The sequence below is a fragment of the Perca flavescens genome, chromosome 22 (assembly GCF_004354835.1).
Source record: "Perca flavescens isolate YP-PL-M2 chromosome 22, PFLA_1.0, whole genome shotgun sequence".
NCBI classification, from domain to species: domain Eukaryota; kingdom Metazoa; phylum Chordata; class Actinopteri; order Perciformes; family Percidae; genus Perca; species Perca flavescens.
The window spans coordinates 23,251,295-23,274,182 of record NC_041352.1 but is presented as its reverse complement, the minus strand read 5'-3'; the positions used below and the strand labels follow the sequence as shown (position 1 = coordinate 23,274,182).

The 22,888-nt window shown below is 42.8% G+C and overlaps 1 protein-coding gene across 2 annotated transcripts in view; it reads left to right on the top strand.

Annotated features, from left to right (window-relative positions):
* The window catches only part of drosha (drosha ribonuclease III), a 100,916-nt gene that overhangs the window by 48,048 nt on the left and 29,980 nt on the right, over window positions 1-22,888 (top strand). For both annotated transcript variants that reach the window (XM_028569592.1, XM_028569591.1), the window contains exons 22-24: window positions 1,299-1,401; window positions 9,006-9,076; window positions 20,445-20,489. In XM_028569592.1, coding sequence (XP_028425393.1) covers window positions 1,299-1,401; window positions 9,006-9,076; window positions 20,445-20,489 — 219 coding nt within the window. The remainder of the gene's footprint in view (window positions 1-1,298; window positions 1,402-9,005; window positions 9,077-20,444; window positions 20,490-22,888) is intronic.

The following is a 22,888-nucleotide window of genomic DNA, read 5'->3' as shown; positions in this document are numbered from 1 at the left end:
TAGTCTGCAGGTTTTCACGTCACCTTTTGGTATCGCCTCAGCTCGCTTGGAACCTCGTCGGAGGTGATACTAAAAAAAAAAGTACCTGTTTTCATAATGGACAACCAAAGAAAAGGTGAGGTGAGTCGAGCAGGTACCATGTAGTGGAAAAACGCCATTAGTCTGTCCCGTGGTCACGAGTAATTGCCCACCTCAGCAATTGTTCCTGGACCCAGCCCAGGTTCTATCACAAGAAAACTCTCCAAAAGCCCTAAATAATTATAAAAGGTGGAGAAGCCTTTTGGAAAGGCAATAGAGACTGTAGAATTAAAGAATAGAATAAAATAATGTCTCACAAAATAGAGACAGAAGTAAAAATTAGGACCACACTCTACAGTATTTTTCGAAAATACACTGTACAGTGATAGCGCTCAGTATTATACTGTACATTAGTCGTTAAAATTGTGTTCAGTACAATACTGTGTACTGTACAGCAGCAGGGGCTGGATTGGGCTTGTATAAATTAAAATGCAACTAAATATACATTGAATATATTTGCACATATAATATAAACACACACACAGCGAGAGGTAGGTTAAATACAGGTATTTAATAATACAGGAACATAGTACCGCAGAGATAAATGGGATATTTGACATTGTTATTATAATAATACATTTTATAAGATGGCATATTCATAATTAATAATACATTCAATATCAGTTTTTTTTCTCTCTTTAACGTCATTGAGGTGGAAGGTCAGTTGGCCGTGCAGCTTAATGCCCACTCCTGTGATATGCATACTTATTGTAAGAAGTGGTTTGAAGGTCACCACTGTACTATTCCACAATTTATCTTGGGATTATCTAGTGTGTGTGTGTGTGTGTGTGTGTGTGTGTGTGTGTGTGTGTGTGTGTGTGTGTGTGTGTGTGTGTGTGTGTGTGTGTGTGTGTGTGTGTGTGTGTGTGTGTGTGTGTGTGTGTGTGTGTGTGTGTGTTTAATTTTGTGCGTGCATTGTATGCACGTGTGTGAACATTTTCCTCCTGCGCCGGCTTAGTGCATCATGCCACAGCTGGACAACACATGGCCACATCTGTCAGTGCCATGAAGTAGAACCTTTTCCAGCAAGGGCAGGCAATCTTTTTCATTTCCCTCGAGTTTTTTGGGCCCCTTTTATTTCCTTTATTTTCTTCTTCTTCATGGAGAGCCTATGAAAATGTGCAATACCAAAAAATGCTATTACTTTTTCTTTTTTCCAAGAGGCTATTACCGATGTGTCGGTGGCGGCGTGCTGATATGAATGTGTTTGTCTTTTACAGAAACTGGAGTTGGATCGCTTCATGCTCTACGCTCACGGACCCGATCTGTGCCGCGAGTCGGACCTGCGACACGCCATGGCCAACTGCTTTGAGGCTCTTATCGGTGAGATTCCCTCGAGACAAAGGTAGAAGGGCAGGGATTGCGGTTGTGCAGGAGGACAGGAAAAAGAGGAATGCATTTTTGAGTGAACTAAATATGTAAATCTATTCCTAAAAGGATAGATTTACATGTTTAGTTCACTCAGTTTTGACTGAAAACAAATACTGTCTCTCCGCTCTTACAAACACAACACAAAAATAAGGTGGGGGTTTAATACTCATATAGTGTAGTATACGTAAAGGTCCCATGACATGGTGCTCTTTGGATGCTTTTATATAGGCCTTAGTGGTCCTCTAATACTGTATCTGAAGTCTCTTTTATATAGACCTTAGTGGTCCCCTAATACTGTATCTGAAGTCTCTTTTATATAGACCTTAGTGGTCCCCTAATACTGTATCTGAAGTCTCTTTTATATAGACCTTAGTGGTCCCCTAATACTGTATCTGAAGTCTCTTTTTATATTTATACTGTATCTGAACCTTTTATATAGACCTTAGTGGTCCCCTAATACTGTATCTGAAGTCTCTTTAATATAGACCTTAGTGGTCCCCTAGTACTGTATCTGAAGTGTCTTTTATATAGACCTTAGTGGTCCCCTAATACTGTATCTGAAGTCTCTTTTATATAGACCTTAGTGGTCCCCTAATACTGTATCTGAAGTCTCTTTTTATATAGACCTTAGTGGTCCCCTAATACTGTATCTGAAGTCTCTTTTTATATAGGCCTTAGTGGTCCCCTAATACTGTATCTGAAGTCTCTTTTATATAGACCTTAGTGGTCCCCTAATACTGTATCTAAAGTCTCTTTTATATAGGCCTTAGTGGTCCCCTAATACTGTATCTGAAGTCTCTTTTATATAGACCTTAGTGGTCCCCTAATACTGTATCTGAAGTCTCTTTTATATAGGCCTTAGTGGTCCCCTAATACTGTATCTGAAGTCTCTTTTATATAGACCTTAGTGGTCCCCTAATACTGTATCTGAAGTCTCTTTTATATAGACCTTAGTGGTCCCCTAATACTGTATCTGAAGTCTCTTTTATATAGACCTTAGTGGTCCCCTAATACTGTATCTGAAGTCTCTTTCCTGAAATTCAGACTTGGTGCAGAATTACAGCCACTACAGCCAGTCCCACAATGAGCATTCCTTAGGATGTGCCATTTCTGTGTCTGTAGCTATTGAGGAGGAGGATTGCTCGTTTGCAAGCCATGATGTCTCTCTCTCATGGGTGGGCCAAATTCTCTGGGCAGACAAAGCAGAGAAAGGGGAGGTAACCTTGCTCCTTATGACCTCATAAGGAGAAGATTCCAGATCGGCCCATCTGAGCTTTCATTTTCTCAAAGGCAGAGCAGGATACCCAGGGCTCGGTTTACACCTATCGCCATTTCTAGCCACTGGGGGACCATAGGCAGGCTGGGGGGAACGCATATTAATGTTAAAAAAACCTCATAAAGTGAAATTTTTATGCCATGGGACCTTATAATAGTTTTAGTGAAGCGCTGCTTTGCTGGACTTTGCAGGTGTGTGTGTGTGTGTGTGTTACATTGTATAAATAGCTGCAGTGGATCTCCCATTAGGCTCTGGACACATTACACAGCTTCATTGATCTCAGGAGATGTGGTTTGACCTCTAGCTGGAGCGGCAATCCCCCAGAGCACTGCTCTCCTTTACCCACACCAAACACATACACAAGCTTGCTATTCATCTCGCCAGCAGTTCAGCGACAGAGTTTGTGCAGTTATTAGGAACCCTGTGCTTAAAAGCGCACACACCAAACCCCCACACACGCGCACGCGCGCAGAGCTCTTGGTGGGGACCGTCTCCCCTCGTTCCATCCCACCCCATGGGCAGCGCTAAGTTAAGCCTCACTCCTCGAGAGCTGCAGAGTCGGCAGCTTTCCTCATCTTATCACCATCTTGATTGAACCAGTTCAGCCATCTCTGTGCTCCCCTGATGATAGATACAGAAAGTGGGTGGCTTTAAAGGGATCTTCCTCCCCTCTCCCTGCTCCAAAAAACATCAGTGCGCAAAGAGTGCTGACTGGCACCACGCCCCCCCGTCGGCCCCGGGGCCCCCTACTTGTTACGGGTTCATTATCGGCAGAGACGAATTCATAATCTATTCTGTCCTGTGGCTGTCGCCGCATCGTTGCTGCACACATCCGAGCAAGGCAGCAGGGTCACAACTCTGGATGCCCCCCCCTCTTTTTATATCTCAAATTTCAACTTAATAAAAGTGATGAATAAACAGGGATGCTGTTATGGAGGAACCTGTGAGAAAACAGCTGTCAGAGCACCCTGTGGTGATGGGTTTTAGATTACTAACTCAAAAATGATTCCCCCCCCCCACACACACACACACACACACACACACACACACGCTGACACACATGCTGAGGGGCAAAACATGCACACATACACACAGATTTGACACCTACAAAGTCACTTCTATTGAAAATGCCTTCTGATGTTGCCTCACTTCTTTCACTGAGACTTTTGTCATCTTCCTTTTCAGTTTCTTTTTATTTATATTTTTTTGCTCAAACGCCTCCTTTCAGACCTTGTCGTTGAACAGTCTGTGTGTCCCCACCCTCCCCTGTCTCTGACTTACTCTTCATGTCCCGTTGCGTTCCTCCATCTCTCTCTCTCAACCCCGTGATCTAGTGTTTGGGTGTTATTAGGTGAAAGACGAGCCTCGCGGATGATGAGTCATAATGTCATCCTGTCACCTCCCCCCCGACCCCCCTCCAGCCCTCCAACTCTGTCACCGAAGGGAGCATATTCTCCTCAAAAGACAAACTCTGATCGCTCACATAGGACGGTACGAGGGGCTCACAAACGTTTCATTTCATCCTCGCGCACACGTTGCCATCTGACAGAGACGTCAAACCGCCACTTTCCCAAAAGCAGCAGGCACCACGTCAACAGACATGCACGTTGGTGTGTTGCTGCCTTGATGTCTGAAGGTACCATCGTTTTTTTGAATTTTCTTTTTTCTATTTTAACACGCTTTTTTTTTTTTTTTTTTTTTTTTTTTTTCTCTAGCGTGCACATGCTAAGAATTCAAATGGGCCTCTTTCAGAAAACGTACACTGAAAGCTGTGATGGAATATGACATGCTCATAATATTTCCAAGGCCCGGGCAGATAGCTTTAACGGCTTACTATGCATGTTTTCTGACCTTTGTTTTATTTGTTTCCTTGCCACAGTGACCATTGAACCTGGGCTTTGTTGGAAATGGCAGATAATCCTCTGCTTTGCATGGGCAAAGCTTTCCCTCTATGGAGCCGAGAATGTGTCTATCTCCTAACCCTGAGGCAGGGCCGTTCTCTTGATCGAGACAGAGAGAGAGAGAGAGAGAAAGAAAGTGGAGAGAGGAAGAACGGAGGGAGAGCGGTAGAGGAATGGAAAGCAAAGGCATCTGCAATGCAAATGGGTGCCCTGCAACCCTGAATAATTCAAAGTGTTGAATGGAAATCTTGCTTTTCTGATCCCCTGTCATTAACTTCTGCCGGAGTGGGCCATTCTCATTTGGGCTCTTTTGGCCTGCACACCTCCCCATTCTGTGCCATCGCCCTCCCCCCTTCTCTCTCTCTCTCCCTCTTCCTCAGTGCTTTTGCTCTTGCCCACTACCTCTTCGTCTTTAGAAACCACTTTCTCCCTCTGCTTATTCATAGAAACTCTGCACGCCTGTTGCCCTCCGGTTACCCGCTCAGGTCTTCTTCACCAATAAGCCACGTCGCTTCCTTCCTGCCTGCCGAACTGTTTGAAAAGAATTGAGCGAAGAATGAAAAGAGGCCCCACTCTGTTTTTATGGCCCTAATTTCCTTGTACAGTTGATCTGTGGATTATACGCTGCCAGCAGCCATGGGGGATACAGATGGTGAACCTTTGTGAGGGCCTTCTCTAAGCTCTTCCTATTAAAAGAACGGAGAGAAAGGATTATCTCTCACTTGCTGAATATCAGATTCATACACAATGCAGCCGGTGTATTCATTGAGCGAGTACTGCTCCCTTTGTTAATTGCTGCAATGGCAGTGGAGTTGGTTTCTAGCGCGCCCTCTTTTTTTTTTTTTTTTTTTTTTTGATTCTTCCATTTCACCCCATCGCTCCAAGCCTCCTTTTTGAAAAGTAAGATGTTTGATGTTACAATGCACTCAGCCTGCCTTCGCCGCTGCAGTGGTGAAAATTCTATTTTCATGTTTTGGTTTTGTTTATTTTTTGCCTTTTTAATGTGTTGCTTTCAGTGTCCGTCTGCGGCTTCAGCCCTCGTTGAGCCGGAGAGGGAGCGGCTTAATATATTATTTGATGGATTAGAGCCTGAGCGTTTTTGAATAATTCATTCTAGGTTATTAATGTGACTGTCAGCCTCTGGTGTTTCATATGCCCCTGACTCTGGGTTTTTATTGGTCACTGAAAACCCACAGACATTGGAATTCTTTTTCTAAACATAACACTGTACAGTCGGCATGGCTGTCTGCATTAGACCTGCGACGGATGTGGAGATTCATTCGTGGCTGGCCTTCTCTGGCCATGACTGATATCCTCTACACAGTACTGGCTGAAAACTTGGTTAGAGTTTGTACGCTGTGTTTTCTCTAACCCTTATACCACATCTACACAATACACTTTCTAATCTATCAGTTCAGGGTTGGGCTCCATTGGACCTCCGGTTCCACTTTTGGTCCAGTTTAAAGTTAGGAAAATACCCAGATTCATTAAGCTTGAGTGTGCAGAGATTGCAAAGAGCAGTGTAAGGGTGACCGATTATGGCAAGGTGGAGGGTGGGGGTGTGGCCTGGACCAACTGCCACTTTGCTCGTTTGAAAGCCATGATGTCTCTCTCTCATGGGTGGGCCAAATTCTCTGGGCGAGTTTCCAAAGGTACTGGCAGTGCACACTCAAATCCAGTGTCCCCACCGCATTGTCAGGGATTCTTCATGTGCATATTCTAGGCAGGTTTATCTCACTTGTAGGCCTCCTTTTATTGCGCGCTGGCTTCCCTGGCCGGGTCGACAACTCAGTGGGCTGAATGTGCCGGAGCTCTGAGACTGCACAGTGATTTGGCCAGGGCATGATGTTACTGCAAGATGAGCTGCCGAGTGATGCTAGCATTTAATTGCCAGTTGAGTTGCCTGGCCGTCTTTGTGGGCCGTGTGTATTCAGGGCGTCAGCTGCAACGTTGCAGGCTCATGGGGAGGACTGTGAAGCACCGATCTCAGTTTAATGATTGCAGGAAAGTTGTGCGATTGATTGGATCGCTTTGGGGCACACTTTTTGCACGGACAGCCGCCTTGTCAAGAGTCTTCTCGCCAGAGTTAACTGCATATCTTGGTTTCTTCATCCACAAGCCCTTTGATTGACACCAAAGGTGTTGCTTTGAGATTTGTAATACCTTTTTTAAAATCCCTTGAGGCTCTCCTGGTTTCTCCCTTCCTCCCCCACTTTCTCCTTCCTCTTGGAAGTTAAGAAAATCTAATAATAAGAAAAAACTTTTGAGTTTTCAACGACTTTATGGACTCTCCAAATCTGCTGTGTCATCAAAACATGAAGAGAACTGCCTCCCGGCCCCACCCACACCCAGCTTCAGTGTTCCACACGCACATGAATGCATTATGAGTGGGGGTTGAAAGACGTTCAAATCCTGGTCCTAGGAGGGAGTTCTAATCCTCCCACAGCTGGTCTCCAGAGGAAACATCTGCTATGAAAGCGGCGTCTCGAACTGAGGTCCACATTATGGTAAAAACCACAGATCTCAGTGCTGATGCTTAGTGGAAAACATCCTGCGAAGAACCACTCCCTTCTCTAGAGCCTCCTGTGGTCGGCCTCAGTGAGACCTACGCCCCGACACGCCGAGTTTACAGAAGCCTTGCTTACTGGTACACCTCTGCAGTGGGGGGGTGGCATGCTGCGACTTCAAGAAGAGTTGATAGATATGATTCATAGGCGTATTGCGTTCTGATTTTGGATGGTTCCTCTGTCTAAACGCCATATCGACTGGTGCCTTCCGAATTCACAAGCTACTTTCATTATTTTACCACTTAACTAGATTTTTATATTGGTAAAGGGCCTCCAAATAAATGAGAGCCTGTTACTTGCCAAAGAAGATGCTAGGGTAAGACAGAGTTGTCAGGCTTAACCAAATTTTTACTAACATTTGGGCAATGGCTGGTAGTAATTTCCTCTGTTTAGAAGTAAAGGGCATGCAAGGCAGATAGATGGGGTGTGCATTTGTTTGTCTTTGTGCTCTGTGGTTTGTTTGTATTTCTTTATGGTTTCAGTTATGTGGGCTGCATCTTCACTGTGTGTGTGTGTGTGTGTGTGTGTGTGTGTGTGTGTGTGTGTGTGTGTGTGTGTGTGTGTGTGTGTGTGTGTGTGTGTGTGTGTGTGTGTGTGTGTGTGTGTGTGTAAATGGCCTTTTAGCCATCTGAAAGCAGTTTCCCTCCCCAGATGATGAATCCCTCATATGTTTTTGATGTCAGCCACGAAAGCAGTTTGCGCATTTAGACTTGCTACCGCACCACGGCCCATTTCCACTGGCTCATTTATGCACATAATAAAAACCGCTGCACGATTGTATACCCAATTTGCCAGGTGGTTATTGCTTTCTAAATTGAATGAGCCACCCTAAGTGTGATGGTTGGAAGTTGTACGCAGCTTAAAGGCACCATGATAGTTGCACTGATTCTAGTAGAAAACAGTAGACGAGCAAAAACAACAGAACACACAAAGGAGAGTTGACTTGTGCAAAGGAGCCGACTATTGCAACAGAATGAGCTGAGAGATGCTGCATATCATTCCCACGGAGAGAGACATATGGGATACTTGTGTTGTTCCTTGCTTGCTGTGACAGCAGCTCTCTGCAATTTGAGAGCAGTCCTCCTATCAAATGTTTTTCTTTGTCCGTTGTCTTTTGTGCGTTGGTGTATGTTGTATTTGTATCCCCTCACAGTTCAAGTTAGATTCGCCGCGTTCCGTTTGTTGCGTGAACATCTGCACAAATAAGTCATGCCCGAGTGTGGAGGCGAGTGACAAAGAGGACATAATAGTTTTGTCCCTGAATGGTTTGAGCGTGAAGTACATAAGTCTGTATGTGGGCTTGTATCTGTTTGCCAGGCCTATTCCTTTGATAAGAGGCTCAGCCTGCCACAGTTTTGATGTTTATGTGACCTTGGCCAGTTCCATCTCAGTGTAGTGATGCAACCATCCCTTCCTCTCCTCTTCCTACTCCTCATCTTCCTCTCGAGCTTTGACAAGTGGGGGGGTGGTGGTCTGCACGGGAACCCCCGAGGTCATATTCACTCCAAAAAGCAATAAAAATGCACTCCTACTTTTAATAAAGCAATTATAACTCATTGCCGAGTTCAATTAATTTTAAGTTTTCCATTAGGAGAGAAGTCTGAAATTGCCTCAGAAATTTTTCACACTAGTAATGCAGCGGTGAGATATAATGCTTTTCACAGTTACTTTGAATTTGTGTGGGTTTTGCATGTTATTGGAATCATCCTGCACAATTTCCAGCAAATACTTCCACAGAGTTTGCGCACACTTTGTGATTAAGCGTTGTATTGATTTTGTCTTCATTAATTCTTAGTTTCTTGTTTTTTTTAGGTGCTGTGTATTTGGAAGGAGGCTTGGACGAGTCCCGGCAGCTCTTTGGTAGACTGCTTTTCAACACCAAGGTAACTGAGAAAATGTTTTACTCGGCTCTAATTTGTGTTCTGCCATCTGCCACTCTGTGGTTTGATATTCAGGATGTGTATTTGCATGAGCCTATGTCTCTTTTTTTTGTGGACACGTGTGTGTTTACACATCAGTCATAGAGATGAACTGTGGACATGCTAGACGTGATTTTTCTATTTTAATTTGTGGATGACGTAGCTGTAATGTTTTCACAGATCCAACCTTTTTTATTTGTCTAAACCCACACACTGCATGTTTTGGCACCACTACATATTGCACGCTGTTGAAGCATTGCCAGCCTCGGAAGGTTAGATCTCCCATAATCTTGCATTACCCCGCAATGCTTTTGACTAGCTGCTTATTATGTGCAGTGTACTGATATTCGAAAAGATAAAACTATAAGAAAATGTGGATGAAGCCATAGCATGGTTTGTATATTTTGTGAAATGAACTGGAGGTGTGGAACAATGCGGTTTGCCAGTCTTGAACAAGACACCTGCTGCTGTTTGCGCGTGCGTGCGTGTGTGTGTGTGTGTGTGTGTGTGTGTGTGTGTGTGTGTGTGTGAGAGAGAGATCAGCAGGCATGAATAAGTAATGAATGATCAGTATTTGCATTTATCTTGGCAAGAAATGTTATGAGTCAATTAAATCACATGCAGGACATCTAGTATGTAGCAGCAGGCTTTGTTCTAATTGGCTATTGAGAGTGTTTGTCTGAGATTCAGTTGGTGACCCCCAACACGCTACAGGACACACATCTATCAAACATGTTTGATCAACATTGGTAGACCAGATCAGAGGCTTCAGGACTAAATCTTTGAAAACCTCAAACCACAAAACAACTGGGGGGCTCGTTAATTGGGAAGCATTCCTCCTAAAACAAACTAGCTGGGAATATAAAATCTATTTAATTTGACTGAAATACTTTTCTATAACACGTAAGTTTTTATTTACACGATTTTCTTCAGGGTTCAAGACCAATATTTCAGTTATGTGTGTATTATAAAAAATTAAAAAAACTTGAAACCGAGATATATATATCCCCCTTTGGTCCTGTTACTGTCATCCTTTGGCCATGAAAGTTGACAATTATCAAGTTACTGAGTTGTCATAAATTGGAGGTCTTTATTTGATTACTCAAGTAAAAGTAATAAGTAGTTCATTTGAAATGTACTTTAAGTAAAAGTTACTTAGTTACATAAAAAACAACTGTAAAATAGGGTGGGGGGGATCTCTCCCATGTAGTGAAAATAGGACAGGGGTCATAAATAAAAAAAACTATTTTGTTTTTAATTAAAGAAAAATCTATACAAATGTATAAACATCTATACACATGTAATAACAACATAACACATGTCACACGTGACATTTAAGACCCTTAGAAAGGTGTAATGTGCAATTTTAGTTCAGACCATCCCATAAAACGTTTTCAATCAGTTGAAAATGAAAGTACCATACATTGTTAGTTCTGAAGGACCATCCTTCTTTTCTTCACAAACATAAACAACAGTTATAATGCAAACCAAGGCCAAATCAAATTTTCACTCCATAAATGGGTTAGACCCTAATGTTCACAGCCCTGACTAGCAGCTAGTTTCTACACACCTAAGTAGCCCGTATGAGCTAATTAGATGTGAATTAGTTTAGCCAGTCTGCTACATACGTTATCCTACGGAAGGGGTGGGCGAGGGGTGGAGGGCCGGACCAATAGGCTTTTTTTCCTCGGGGCATATTTGCGCAGCAGGGTCCTCAAACACTCTTTAATAAACTCCCCTTCAGAAAATGGCTTACTGTTTTTGCCGATGTTGTAGGATATCACAAAGCTGGTTTTGACGCTTGGTAAAAAAGCCTTGTTGGGTTTGCAGCTGAACTAGCAAAGCTTCAGCTGTCCGTGCCCGTTCTGCATCAGTCAAGTTGGGTTTCCCTGCGTGTTTAGTATTGTAGTGGCCATTCAAATTCTAATCCTTTAACACAGCGATCTGTTCTCCGCAAACGAAGCATACGGCTTTACCTTTGACTTCAGTAAATAAATACTTAGAAGTCTGTGTTTGGTTAAAAACTCGGCACTCTGTATCAACCTCTCTTTCTTTCCCATGAGCCGACATTTTTGAGGGATAACTGCTCATTCACGTCTCCCGCTCAGTTCGCAGCCAGACACAGGGATGCCACCTTCATTTTACTGTCTATGGGTCCGACCAAGGGGGTGAGCTTCGCTTCAGAACTCGAACCTCCGATGGCGCTATTTTGTTGCTACAAAGTATCACCTCTTGTTAACATTCCACTGACCGACATTTTTTTTTACGTCACTTGACTGCGAATAACTTTACATCTGAAGCGTTTAAAGACTCTATTTGTCCATTGTTTATTTCTAAAGAAACACGACAATGTATAAAAGGCTCCATTACCTTGTACCTCACGTTATGGCTCCGTAGCAGACGTTTTTGTAAAAATAGGCTAACGATTGTGTCATAACCAAGTGACTTACTGTCGCACAGTAGAGGAATTACCGTATAGTACAGGAAAAGCGCGCAGGCAGTTTCGACTTACATGAGCTGTTTAGGTTTAATTACTAATGTTAACTAGCATTTTAGTTAGCAATAATTAGCCTGTGCCTATGTTATCTCCTTACATATACCTACACTCTCCGTCTCTGTAAGATTGGGAATGATTGAGATTTCTCTTGTCACAGCTACCAGAAGACTTCCAACTTTCAGACACGTTGCTCACGTCACATTTACGTTGTCTCTGTCAGTTGGAGGCTGCGCAGTAAAGCAAGAGATCACCGGAAAAGTGCTTCTAATAGCCTTCACTGGTCTCCGTCCAGAGCAACGGGGTCTATTGGTCCATTATATATATGTCAATGAGTCCGACACATTGCAGTTCTTCTTCTACTTCTTAATTGTGACTTGCAAGCAGAGAAGAAGAAGCTGCATATGTTCGCACAAAAAAAAATAATGCCCAGGTCTGGTGTAGTGGTTCCAGGTGCGATTTATTTATTTTTTTAATTTAATTTTTATTAAAAAAAAAAAAAAGTCCTTCCTTTTGGTTTTTTGTTAAAGTTTTTTTTTTTTTTTTTTTTTTTTTTTTTTTTAACTCCGTAGCGGATAGGATTTGTAATGTAGCAAAATACAATACTTCACTCAAAACGTAATCAAGTACATTTTAAAATACCGATTTTAAAAAATACTTGAAAAATACATAATACACAACAAAACTACTCAATACAATAACGTGAGTAAATGTATTTCGTTACTTTGCACCTCTGTAACGTTCTTATACAGAGCAGTGCAGAAAATATTGGAGCAGGCAGAGAATGGGATGCACAGTCGCCATCAATAACGTTAAAAACTGCTGTCAGCATACAGGCAAAGATAAACATGCCCTCACAAACATACTGTATCTTCTAATTCAAAATAAACCGGCAGCATTGAGCGCTTCGATATCCCATGGCTACAAAAGATACCTGCTGTTATTTTTGTTCATTCTATCACTGAGGGAGACAACAGAGGAGAGGAAAGTTTGGCATCCTTTTGATAGAATTCCTCAAGCACGATAGAATAGATGGTGGAGCATCCATGTGCAATGAGTAAAAGAAAAATGAGAAAAGGTGTATTAGTAGCATGTTTTATGGAAAAAAGGAACCCAAGTAGACAAAATCAATCTGTATTTTATATAAGAATAACTAGAAAACTGCATCACATGATCTTAGATTAATGGTAAATATAGACATTCATGCTCAGAGATGCAGACAGGACCAGCCAGGAGCTAAACCTTTCAACTAAAGTAAAAAAAAAAAAAAAAAAATCTTAAAATCAATTCTAACATCTATTGGGAGCCTGTAAAAGGATGGCCAAAAGTGGGATATGTGATCTGTATTTGTTGTTCTACTTTAAAGAGTCTCTATAGCATTTTGAACTAGAATTGTTCCGCTGCCAATACCAGTATCGGAAATGCCTCCGGTACTACCTAAAATGCCGGTATTGGTATCTGAGAGGATGTGAGTCTATGCACCAGTCTGATATCACATAATTTCGCCCCTAAAGCCCCCAAAATCTACTTTAAAGTAGTTTATGTTCTTTTTCCGTTATGACTGACTAGATAACAAAAGAAAGTTCCATGGCATTCAATCTTTGTATGCATTTACAAAGGGATTAACCTGAGCCAGGACATACAACAATGATAGCAATCATATCACACCCAGCAGGGTTAGTAGTGTACAGCTGTTAATTAATAATAACATATCTATTTTTTTTTTTAACGCACTGGTATCGGATCGGTACTCTGCATTGGCCAATACGCAAGTTAAAGCAGGGGTTTCAAACTCGCGGCCCGCGGGCCAATTACGGCCCGCGGGACAATCGTTTGTGGCCCCCGCCTTAATATGAAAGTTTAATGTTAGTGCGGCCCGCGAGTGTGATATGTATGGTACTTTACAGTGTTGTGTCTTGAGCTGAACGAACCTACCAATCACGGTGGGGTATATGGCTCTTGGGGCGGGACATCGGCCGGGCTTGATGCAAGCAGAGAAACATTCCTCAATGAGTGAAAGTTACAGCAGCGTTGCCATGGAGTGTTTTCTTCCGTGCCTGGCTGGCTGCCTCGTTTCTATTGGGTACATGCGGACATTCGTCCCAGCGCTATTATGTTTGGCACATTGTATGGGTCACTTTTATATCCTAACAAGGTAATACAATGTATAATCAAGTGATGACTGATTAACAGTAATGTAAATGCTAAATGCCCTAATACCTGATGATACTCCAACAATGCAGAGTAGGATAGGCTCTTAACCTTGTAGTTTTGCACAAATCATGTAAGACTCAATTTCTCCATTTCTTTGCACAAAACTCTCCAGAAAGTGCCATTTAACGGTTTATTTTAAAAAAAATATATATATTTATACATACACGTCAATGGCACTTAGAGAGTTAATATGAGGTCTCTCTCTCTGACAAAATAAATCAAAGTGATGCGTACGCGGCGGGATAAAAGAATATAAATAATAAAAATAAAGAGATTTCAGAAGATTGGAATTTTTTTAACAAAGCTTTTCTTGTGGAAAACCTGATGCGGCCCAGCCTCACCCAGACTCCGCCTCCAGCGGCCCCCAGGTAAATTGAGTTTAAGACCCCTGAGTTAAAGTATCGGAATTGGGAAGAAAAAAATGGTATCGGAACACCTTCAATTTGAACTAGAGCTGGGCAATATATCGATATTATATCGATATCGTGATATAAGACTAGATATCGTCTTAGACTTTGGATATCGTGATATGACATAAGTGTTGTCTTTTCCTGGTTTTAAAGGCTGTATTACAGTAAAGTGATGTCATTTTATGAACTTACCAGACTGTTCTAGCTGTTCTATTATTTGCCTTTGCCCACTTAGTCATTATATCCATATTACTGATGATTATTCATCAAAAATCTCATTGTGTAAATATTTTGCTGAAAGCACCAATAGTCAACACTAGAATATTGTTGCGGTATCGATATCGAGGTATTTGGTCAATAATATCGTGATATTTGATTTTCTCCGTATCGCCCAGCCCTAATTTGAACTGCTGGAGATGAGTGCGAGCTTATGCAAGGAAAAAAGGAATTAAAGTGGTTAGTACAAGAGTAATGAAAGCATAAACAACTTTATTCAAATCTAAAAAGGATAAAGAACACGATTTAACAACCTTTTGTACATGGCCTTCAAATTTAGAATAAAAGCATCTTTCAAGTTTAATGATATCCAATAACAAACTCTGGTCATACAAGTGAAAACAATACCAGATTCTCGGGCACAGGCGTATTCTTCAAGGGGGCTTGAAGAATAAAAAATGACTGCTGCCGACACAAATCCCCTCCAACCTGTCAGCCAATCACGTCGGTATTAGTACTGCAACTATGCTCTGCACAGTCAAAGTTGCACTATGAAAAACCTTTACACTGCATAAAAATCAATAATCAAAATCACAGCCCTTAAATGTTGTCAATAGCCCACTTAATGCAGTATAACTGGATGCTGAGGGAGCATATTGGTTAGCATGTGAAGTTGTGCATGTGAAATTTTTAGACACAAAGACTGAGGATTGAAATAGTATGGCCCCCGCTGACTCCCCCTGATGGCTGCACTGTCAACAAAGCTGAGAGACAGATGGACACAGACCAGAAAGCCAGGTGGTATGATGGGTATGGGGGTGGGGAGTTGTGGGGCAGGGAGATGGACGGACACCGGGTGAGATACATTTCTGTGGTCTGCAGGACTACTCGCATCCTTCTGTATTTCTAGCTTAACACGTTTCAAATGGGTCTTCTCACAGCACATTACCAAACTAATGAGAGGCAGTGCAAAATTGGAGGACTCTACATTTTTCTTTATCACACCCGGCAAGGTTTTGCTGCTCCAATTTGTTGGTATAGTATTCCATTCACACATGGGTGATCAATCCCATTTCCCCTTCTTTTCTCTCTGGAACAACAGGATGCTGGCTGGTGTCCCTCCTTTGCTCCCTTCTTGTTTTCTCTCTTTCCTTTCCATTCTTTCCTTTCTCTAACAATCCAGGATGTCATCCCCCCCCCACAGATGTTTTGCCCCAGTCCTCTTATGACAAGTCATCACAAAAGCTCCACAACTCCGGAGGTAGAATTTAGAATTGACTACCTAAGACAAAGCTCGCATGTAATTTCCACCTCAAGAACTAGCCAGACAAACCGTGGCCCCAGTTTTTTTTTTTTTTTCCTCTCCTTCTCTTTCTGTTATTCCATAATTGGTATGGCATTCGTGGCTGGAGCGCAACAGTTATTTCCGTCCCCTTGTTTTTCTCTCAACATATCACCTTTGCTGGCACTGGTTCACAAACAACGGGGCTCTTTCCGAGGATGGAATTGAGCTTCGTTGCACACAGACGCCCGGAGGAACAATGGATGCTAATTTGCTAATGATGTTACCGTGGAGGTTATTAAAGCATCAGTAGAGAGGCAGGAAGCCTCTTTTTTTTTTTTTTTTTTTTTTTCCAGTGGAAGCTGCTCGATTGCTCTCAACCTGGACTCAACGGCAGTGCAATATAGCTGGGGAAAGATGTTGACGCCACTGTGCTGTCCTGAGGGAAATGTCTCTTTTGAGGAACAATCATCACAATGATGATCCCACTAGTTACCCGTGGGCTACTCTGTTGGCTTTTATTAAACACCACCTCACAAGCGCACACACTCGAACACCAAATGCAACAACGGTTGCTGTGACAACGGAGATGGTCACCATGGCACTGCGATGGTCGCTTTTGGTAGTATGGGCATCCCAGCCTTCTTCCTACCTCCCTCACTTCTGTATGCAGTGCTAAAAAGGGTTTTAGAGCAGCTTGAGGTGGCATCAACTGTTTGTCTTTCAGCCTTCTCTCCACATTTTGATATGGTTAACTGTGCTTGTATGCATTCTGAATTGAGTGGTTTTGCAAAAATTGCCTGTATATCAGGTTTTAACTGTATTTGATAATCAGTCATCACGTTATTTTGATCTCTTGGTACACCAGTAGAATGTGCTAGGCTTACATGCTCATTCAGGTGAAAGGCTGACAACTCCCTCCATACTAAGGTCACCTCACTGGCTTGCAGCAACAGTAACCTCTGCCTCGGTTAGGTGGATTCAAGCTAGTTCTTTCTGCATGAACACAGATTATTCATTTGTTTTCCTTTTTGAAAGATAATCCACTGGACATGAGCCTTTCTTTTTTTTAAAGATTATTTTTTGGGAACTTTTTCCCTTTATTACAAGAGACAGTGGATAGACATGAAAGGGGCATGCAAAGGGCAGCAGGTCGGTTTCGAACCCACGCCGCTGCAGGACTCAGCCAACATGGGGCGAACGCTCTTACTGGCTGAGCTAGAGGCCGCCCAACATGAGCCTTTCTGAGAATGACTGAGTGTTTCTATTTTCCCTTACATGAACCACAAACGATACGCTCCACTTCTCTTTTCACTCGGCTACTCTTTACCCCTTTGACACCCCAACGTCCCTTTCTGTTCTCTGTTGACATCTCTGCAATTTGTATGCTTTGTCGAGTGACAACTACAGCCAATGTGTCCAATGTTTGAATGAGAGTGTGTTCTCCATTGCGTCCTTTGGTTTGAGCTTGGAAAATGAATGCATGCCCATGTTCACCAGCTATTTTCCATTCCCATACATGTTTCTGCTCAAAGGAACTGTGAAAGTTGTGCTCTTAACAATTAACAATAAATCACATGGTGGACTTCACTAAAGAGTCAACCTTAATTTTCTCATATTTGGAAGATCACCTTGACCATTCACTAACCAAAGCCTCCGTTTTGAACATAGGGCTGGCTTATGGTTTGTATTGATTAGCGACGCTATCTCTTATCGAGTTCTCTACGTTTGATGGATTGATTGGCAGCCTGTAGCTAGAGACCAATTTGTCAAGAAACACCGGACTTTGACAGAGAAGAGCACCATTATGTCCCCATCATGAATGGCCAACAGTCCCAGGGATGTGGGGGGTAGGGTGTGGGTACAGGGCATAGTGGCGTTGACTATTCACAGTTGGCTTGTGAGCCCCAAGTATATGCAAATACCCCCTTGTGGATTATAGCAGCGCTGATTGAAGCCCACCTTAAAATGGAGGCCATAGCAGGTTTGACAAAGTTGCCTTTTGATTTTACTTTTAATTTCAACTCATTATGGGTTAGGCCGTTGACATTCAAATAAACATGTTTGCATATGTTTCTTTTTCTGTTTGTAGCACAAGGGCTCCATCCTCCACATGGCTGGGATTCAGCTGCTGCACATGATGATTTGTGTCCCCAGTAATTATACCTTCCTCGTGCTGGGAGAGAGAGAGGAGGAAGGAAAAAAAAAAAAACTGTTGTTATTCTTAAATCCCCACTCGATGCTGGCTTAATCATTGTCTGCCTTGTCTTTGGAATGGCTGTAATTGAAACATTAGCTGTTCGGGTCTATATACAGCATGTGGGCGGATCGCGCGTGCCCTGTGGATGGATTTTAATCATAAGCCTCGATCACAAGCTGAAGCAACTTGTGTGTACTTCACTTCCTCCTGCGTGTGCGTCCTGCGTTTTTAGATGCATCCCTTTCATGTGTATTTTATGGCAGTTTGTGTGGCTGCAAAATCATTATGAAGAAATCCCATGTCGTATTCGCAGGCAGGCTCCGTGTTGACTTGATATCTGCTATGTACTTAGTGCTTTTCAACTCCAGTCCCAGGCTAAGAGACAAGCAACCAAAAGGAAGCTTTTGCTCAAATGTATTGACCACTTTTATGAATTTTTCATTGGCTGCTCAAGGCGATGGGTTGCCAGTTCGGTGGGTTGTGAAGATGAGGCATCCATTCGATGCCGCTGACCACACACACCCCCCCCTCCCCCCTGTGGGCTAGCGCCGCATTTTAAAGGTTTATCTCCTTGAACCTTTTAAACACCTAAGTGATACTGTACTTTAGAGGCCCTCGCCACATCTCTATCACTACTATGACTCACCCAACATTAGACCCCAGGCCCAAAACTGCTCCTGACTGGCGTTGTCCTTGGCAACAACTTGAGAGCCACAGTTTCTGCTCCTCCTCTCCGTTTGCTGTCTATTTCAGCCTTTGTCTTTTCTACCATTGGATCTTGTGGGGTTGCCTCAGAGCAGGGTTTAGGAAACATTGCCATTGATCTTGCCACGTATTTCTGTCCACCGACATGGGAGGCAAAAGTCAGTGTGTGTCCCCGGGGACAACACACTTCTCAAATCCCACCAACCCTCAAACCGCAACACCCCTCGACCCTTCTGCTCAAATCCACATGTATGTTGTTGTTGTAAGTTTATTTGATTAGGACAATGCACATTAATCAACATTTCCGTAAATGCGCCAGTGTTAGCCAGTCGGCTAATTTTCAACTGTAGTCCTAGTATGCATGCCCACCCCCTTAACTCACTCCCCAGCGGGTGGTCGATAGACAGACCTCTTGGTCTGAAAGAGAGATTCTGACTTATTTTCTGTTATTTTGACGCCCCTCCATTGGGGCTTCTGAAGGCCCCTCAAAGCACTTGGACTAAAGGAATGCCCATCTGTGGCCCATCATCCCAATCTCCGTTTTTTTGTTCGCCGAAGAATCGATAACAAAACATCAATAAGCAGTCCTTCCAGAAAAATGCTGAGTTTTTTTGTGATTTGTTGGCAAAAATCCTTGATTATGCGGCACGTTTTCTTAAAAAATGCAAGATATTTATGCAATTTTATGCGATGAAATTACGGGAACTTGCGAAATCTGCGGGTTGATGAAAAAGTTGCGTAATTACGTCACTTCATAACATTCCCATGGTAACGGGGGAAAATGGCTGCTCTTGTGTGTAGTAAACGCAACATTTTTCAACTTTCTGCTAAGATATATGGGACTTTTTTGCAACGAAAATGCAGGGATTATAAAGTCATGCCAGCCCCGCATATTTAGCGCGGAAATAGGCAATTTATGCGGCGTATTTGAAAAAATGAGGCCCCCGCATAAATATGCTGACTTTGGCTGATTATGCATTGAATTATGCGATCGCATAATCACGTTTTTCTGGAGGGACTGAATAAGTGTTAGATTTATTCTTAATGTTGAGAAACAGCAGCCGTCTCTGACATTGTTGAAGAGCGAGTTGTCATGGGTGAAAAGTAAAGTTTCCCCCCCCCCCAGCGTTTTACCTTGGTGTATTACCACAAATAAAGTCATGTCATGTTAAAGCTGCACTTACATAATATAGATACGGCAATATATCATTGTCCTTCTTGGCTTGCTTCCTGGCTCCTCCTGTCCGTAAATCGAAGTGTTCTTGAGCAAGACACTGGACCCAAAGCACCTTGTATGGCATCTCCACCACCATGTTTGAATGTGTTTGTGTGAATGGGTGAAGGACAGGCAAATTGTAAAGCGCTTTGTCCGGTAAGGTAGAAAGGCGCTATATAAATAATATAAATAAATTTACCATTTCGCTTGTGGGTTTTGGTTCTCAGTTGTTTCTTTTTGTCCGTTCTTTTCCCTTTATATGTACAGGCTAACATTAGAACCGTGATAATGTAATCGGAGTAGCCAATTAAATGTTTCTGTACTACCATTACATCACAGAAAGCGCACAAGGCTGATGAAATCCAGCAAAATAAATGTTTAAATACTTAGAAATCCACCTTATCATACGTGGTTTTACATGTGGTGCAAACACGCATTTGAGGCTGTAATTGCTGCTTATATTATACAATATTTTTAGGAATGTTTTTTTGTTTGTAATTTATTAGTTTATTAAGTTTATTTCTACCGGTAATACATTGAAATTTCTTCCCACTGACTGCTCATCTCTCTTCCTCTTTCTTTTCTGTCTTTGCAGGGCCTACAGGAGGTCTGGCTCAACTACCCTCAACATCCCCTGCAGGTTGGTCGAGAAATGTTTTATTATTGATGTTTATTTTGGGCTAGGTGCCTCTCATTAAAACTCACCTCACCCCCAAGACACAAACTCATTCTCTCCATTTGAAGTTTTCCAGCCTGAATGTGTTTTTTTTTGTGTGTGTGTGTATAACAGAGGTGGGCAAGCTGTTAGTTTGAGTTCTGAGTTCTTTCTAGCTGTCACAAGGCTCCCAGTAACCTTCCACTAGTCTTCATTGTTCTGCTCCCTGTGTCTGCTCTCCATTTTGGTGGAGACCCTAATCCACTTTTTCATTTAACTAGTCTCTCTTCCTCCTCGCCGTTGCTCCTTTCTCCCCTTCTCCATCACCATGCTTTTGCACTCACTGTCTCTCTCTCTCTCTCTTTCTCTCTTTCTCTCTCTCTGTTGTGCCTTTCTTTGCTTTGCATGATCTCCCCAAAAACATTGAACATGTCAACAGTGTTTGTTTGAAATTAGGATTTGGAAGAAGAGATCAAAGATGCCATAACAGGATTACAGTCCCGGATCACATGGGGGGCCCCCAGGGACCGTCAGGCATCCTTCTCTCTGATGTGTTTGTGTGGAGAAAGTGTTTCTTTGTGTGGATGCCGAGACTCATCTTTAAGCAGTTTATTCTCTTCATCTCCCTGCGTGTGCATGAGCGCTGCTGCGTCTTCATATGTACATTTTGTTTGCATATCCATGTTTGGCCCGAAATAACACCATGTTTCTGTTTTTGGTACCTCTGCATATATTCTGTATAGTATATGTCTATTCTTTCCTCATCTTAACTCCTCACCCCTGTATTTTTCATCCCCAAATGCTCTGCAGAGAGCCTGGATGTTCTCAGAATATACCCATTGTATCCCCCACGTCTGTTTTCCTAGTGAGTTGCACAGCGGCGGGCACCGTGGTCGGGGGGTGGAGCCCCGCGGTCAGCCCTACCACCGCTCTGTGGTGCGAGGGGAAACCTCCACAGTGTGCTGCCTTAGTAGTCATTAGCCGCTTCTGAGCCGCAGCCTCATTACCACACACTCCGCGTGTCTGCGCTTTCCTCAGGGTGGTCCCCTGCCAGTGGGGTAAAGCCTGTTAAATTTGGCCAACCTCTTTGTAGCTTGATAGCATCCTGACCTTTTTTGGCTTGAGATGATATAATCTAAGCAGTTTCACACAAGGAAGAACATCTTTCCCTTCATTATTTATTTATTTATTTCATTATTTATTGTGTAATTGATGAAAGCCCCCAGGAGTTTAGGCGAGAACATTCTGCCCCAAATTGTTGCTGAGAATTAACAAGGTGTCACCCCCCCGCTTCCCTGCCCACCAAGACGAGGAAGACAAAAAACGGAGGTGAAAGAGGGAGACATCTTAATGAGGTTTGAGTGGACGGCAGTGGCAACTCTCCATGGCGTGTGTAATTATGCGTCCACCCGTCTTTGGCATACACGCATCCATTAGCCTTGCCGCCGTCGTGCCCTACAGAGCGCAGTGGAATGCTATGTGGTTGACAGGCACATCTTTATGTCTTTCGTGTTCGCTCGATTCGCACCAGCGCGTCATCACCCCCCAGCTCTCCAGAATAATTTAACGGAACGTCATTTACGTGGAGTCTGGATTTCAAAATTCCTTCTCTGGTCTGTTGGGGAGAAACATGAGTGGCAGGCTTTCTGGGCCTCAAAAGACCTCGGCTCTGATTCTGCTTTCTATCTGGACTGAGCTGAAAGTGATGCTTTGAAGCCATTTCAAAAGTGTATTTTTTTTTTTTTTCCTTCATAACTGCTGTTGATTTATTTTTTTTCCTCCTCTCTCCACTTCGTTTGAAGCCTTGCTGCTGGCCATTCCCCCTAAAGGATAGCTAGCGCCTACGAGTGCTGATCTCGTCAGATGACGTTAGTTGTGATGCATGACATTTAAAAGCCCTTCGTTAATTAACAGGGGGGAAAAAAAAGCAGAAATGAAATGTTTCTTTGCACATATTAGAAGATGGAACCATGACATTACCGGCAGCACTCCAATTAAAATTCTGAGTTTAAAGCTACACACTAGCTTGACATGGGAGACTCTGAGAAAGCTGTACACGACATTCCTTCCTGCATTTTCATATGCAGTGCAGTCACAGAAGATGCAGGGAAATGAAAGTGGCCATCTTTCCCTGGAGAGTCGTGATTGTAGCTTTCTTTATTCTTCTTTTTTGGGGGACTTTATGTAGACAAACGGAGTCAATTTATTGTGCTTTCCCTTTGAATGTCGATGTTTCTGTTTTCTTTGGGAAAGATGTCTTGGTCAAGCATACGGTTGCTCCACGCGACCAATTAGATGTTTCTAGCCATCTAATTAATGCACCCATAAGGATATCTCTTGATTCAACAAACATGAATGCACATAGCATCCCATTTATTTTTCTA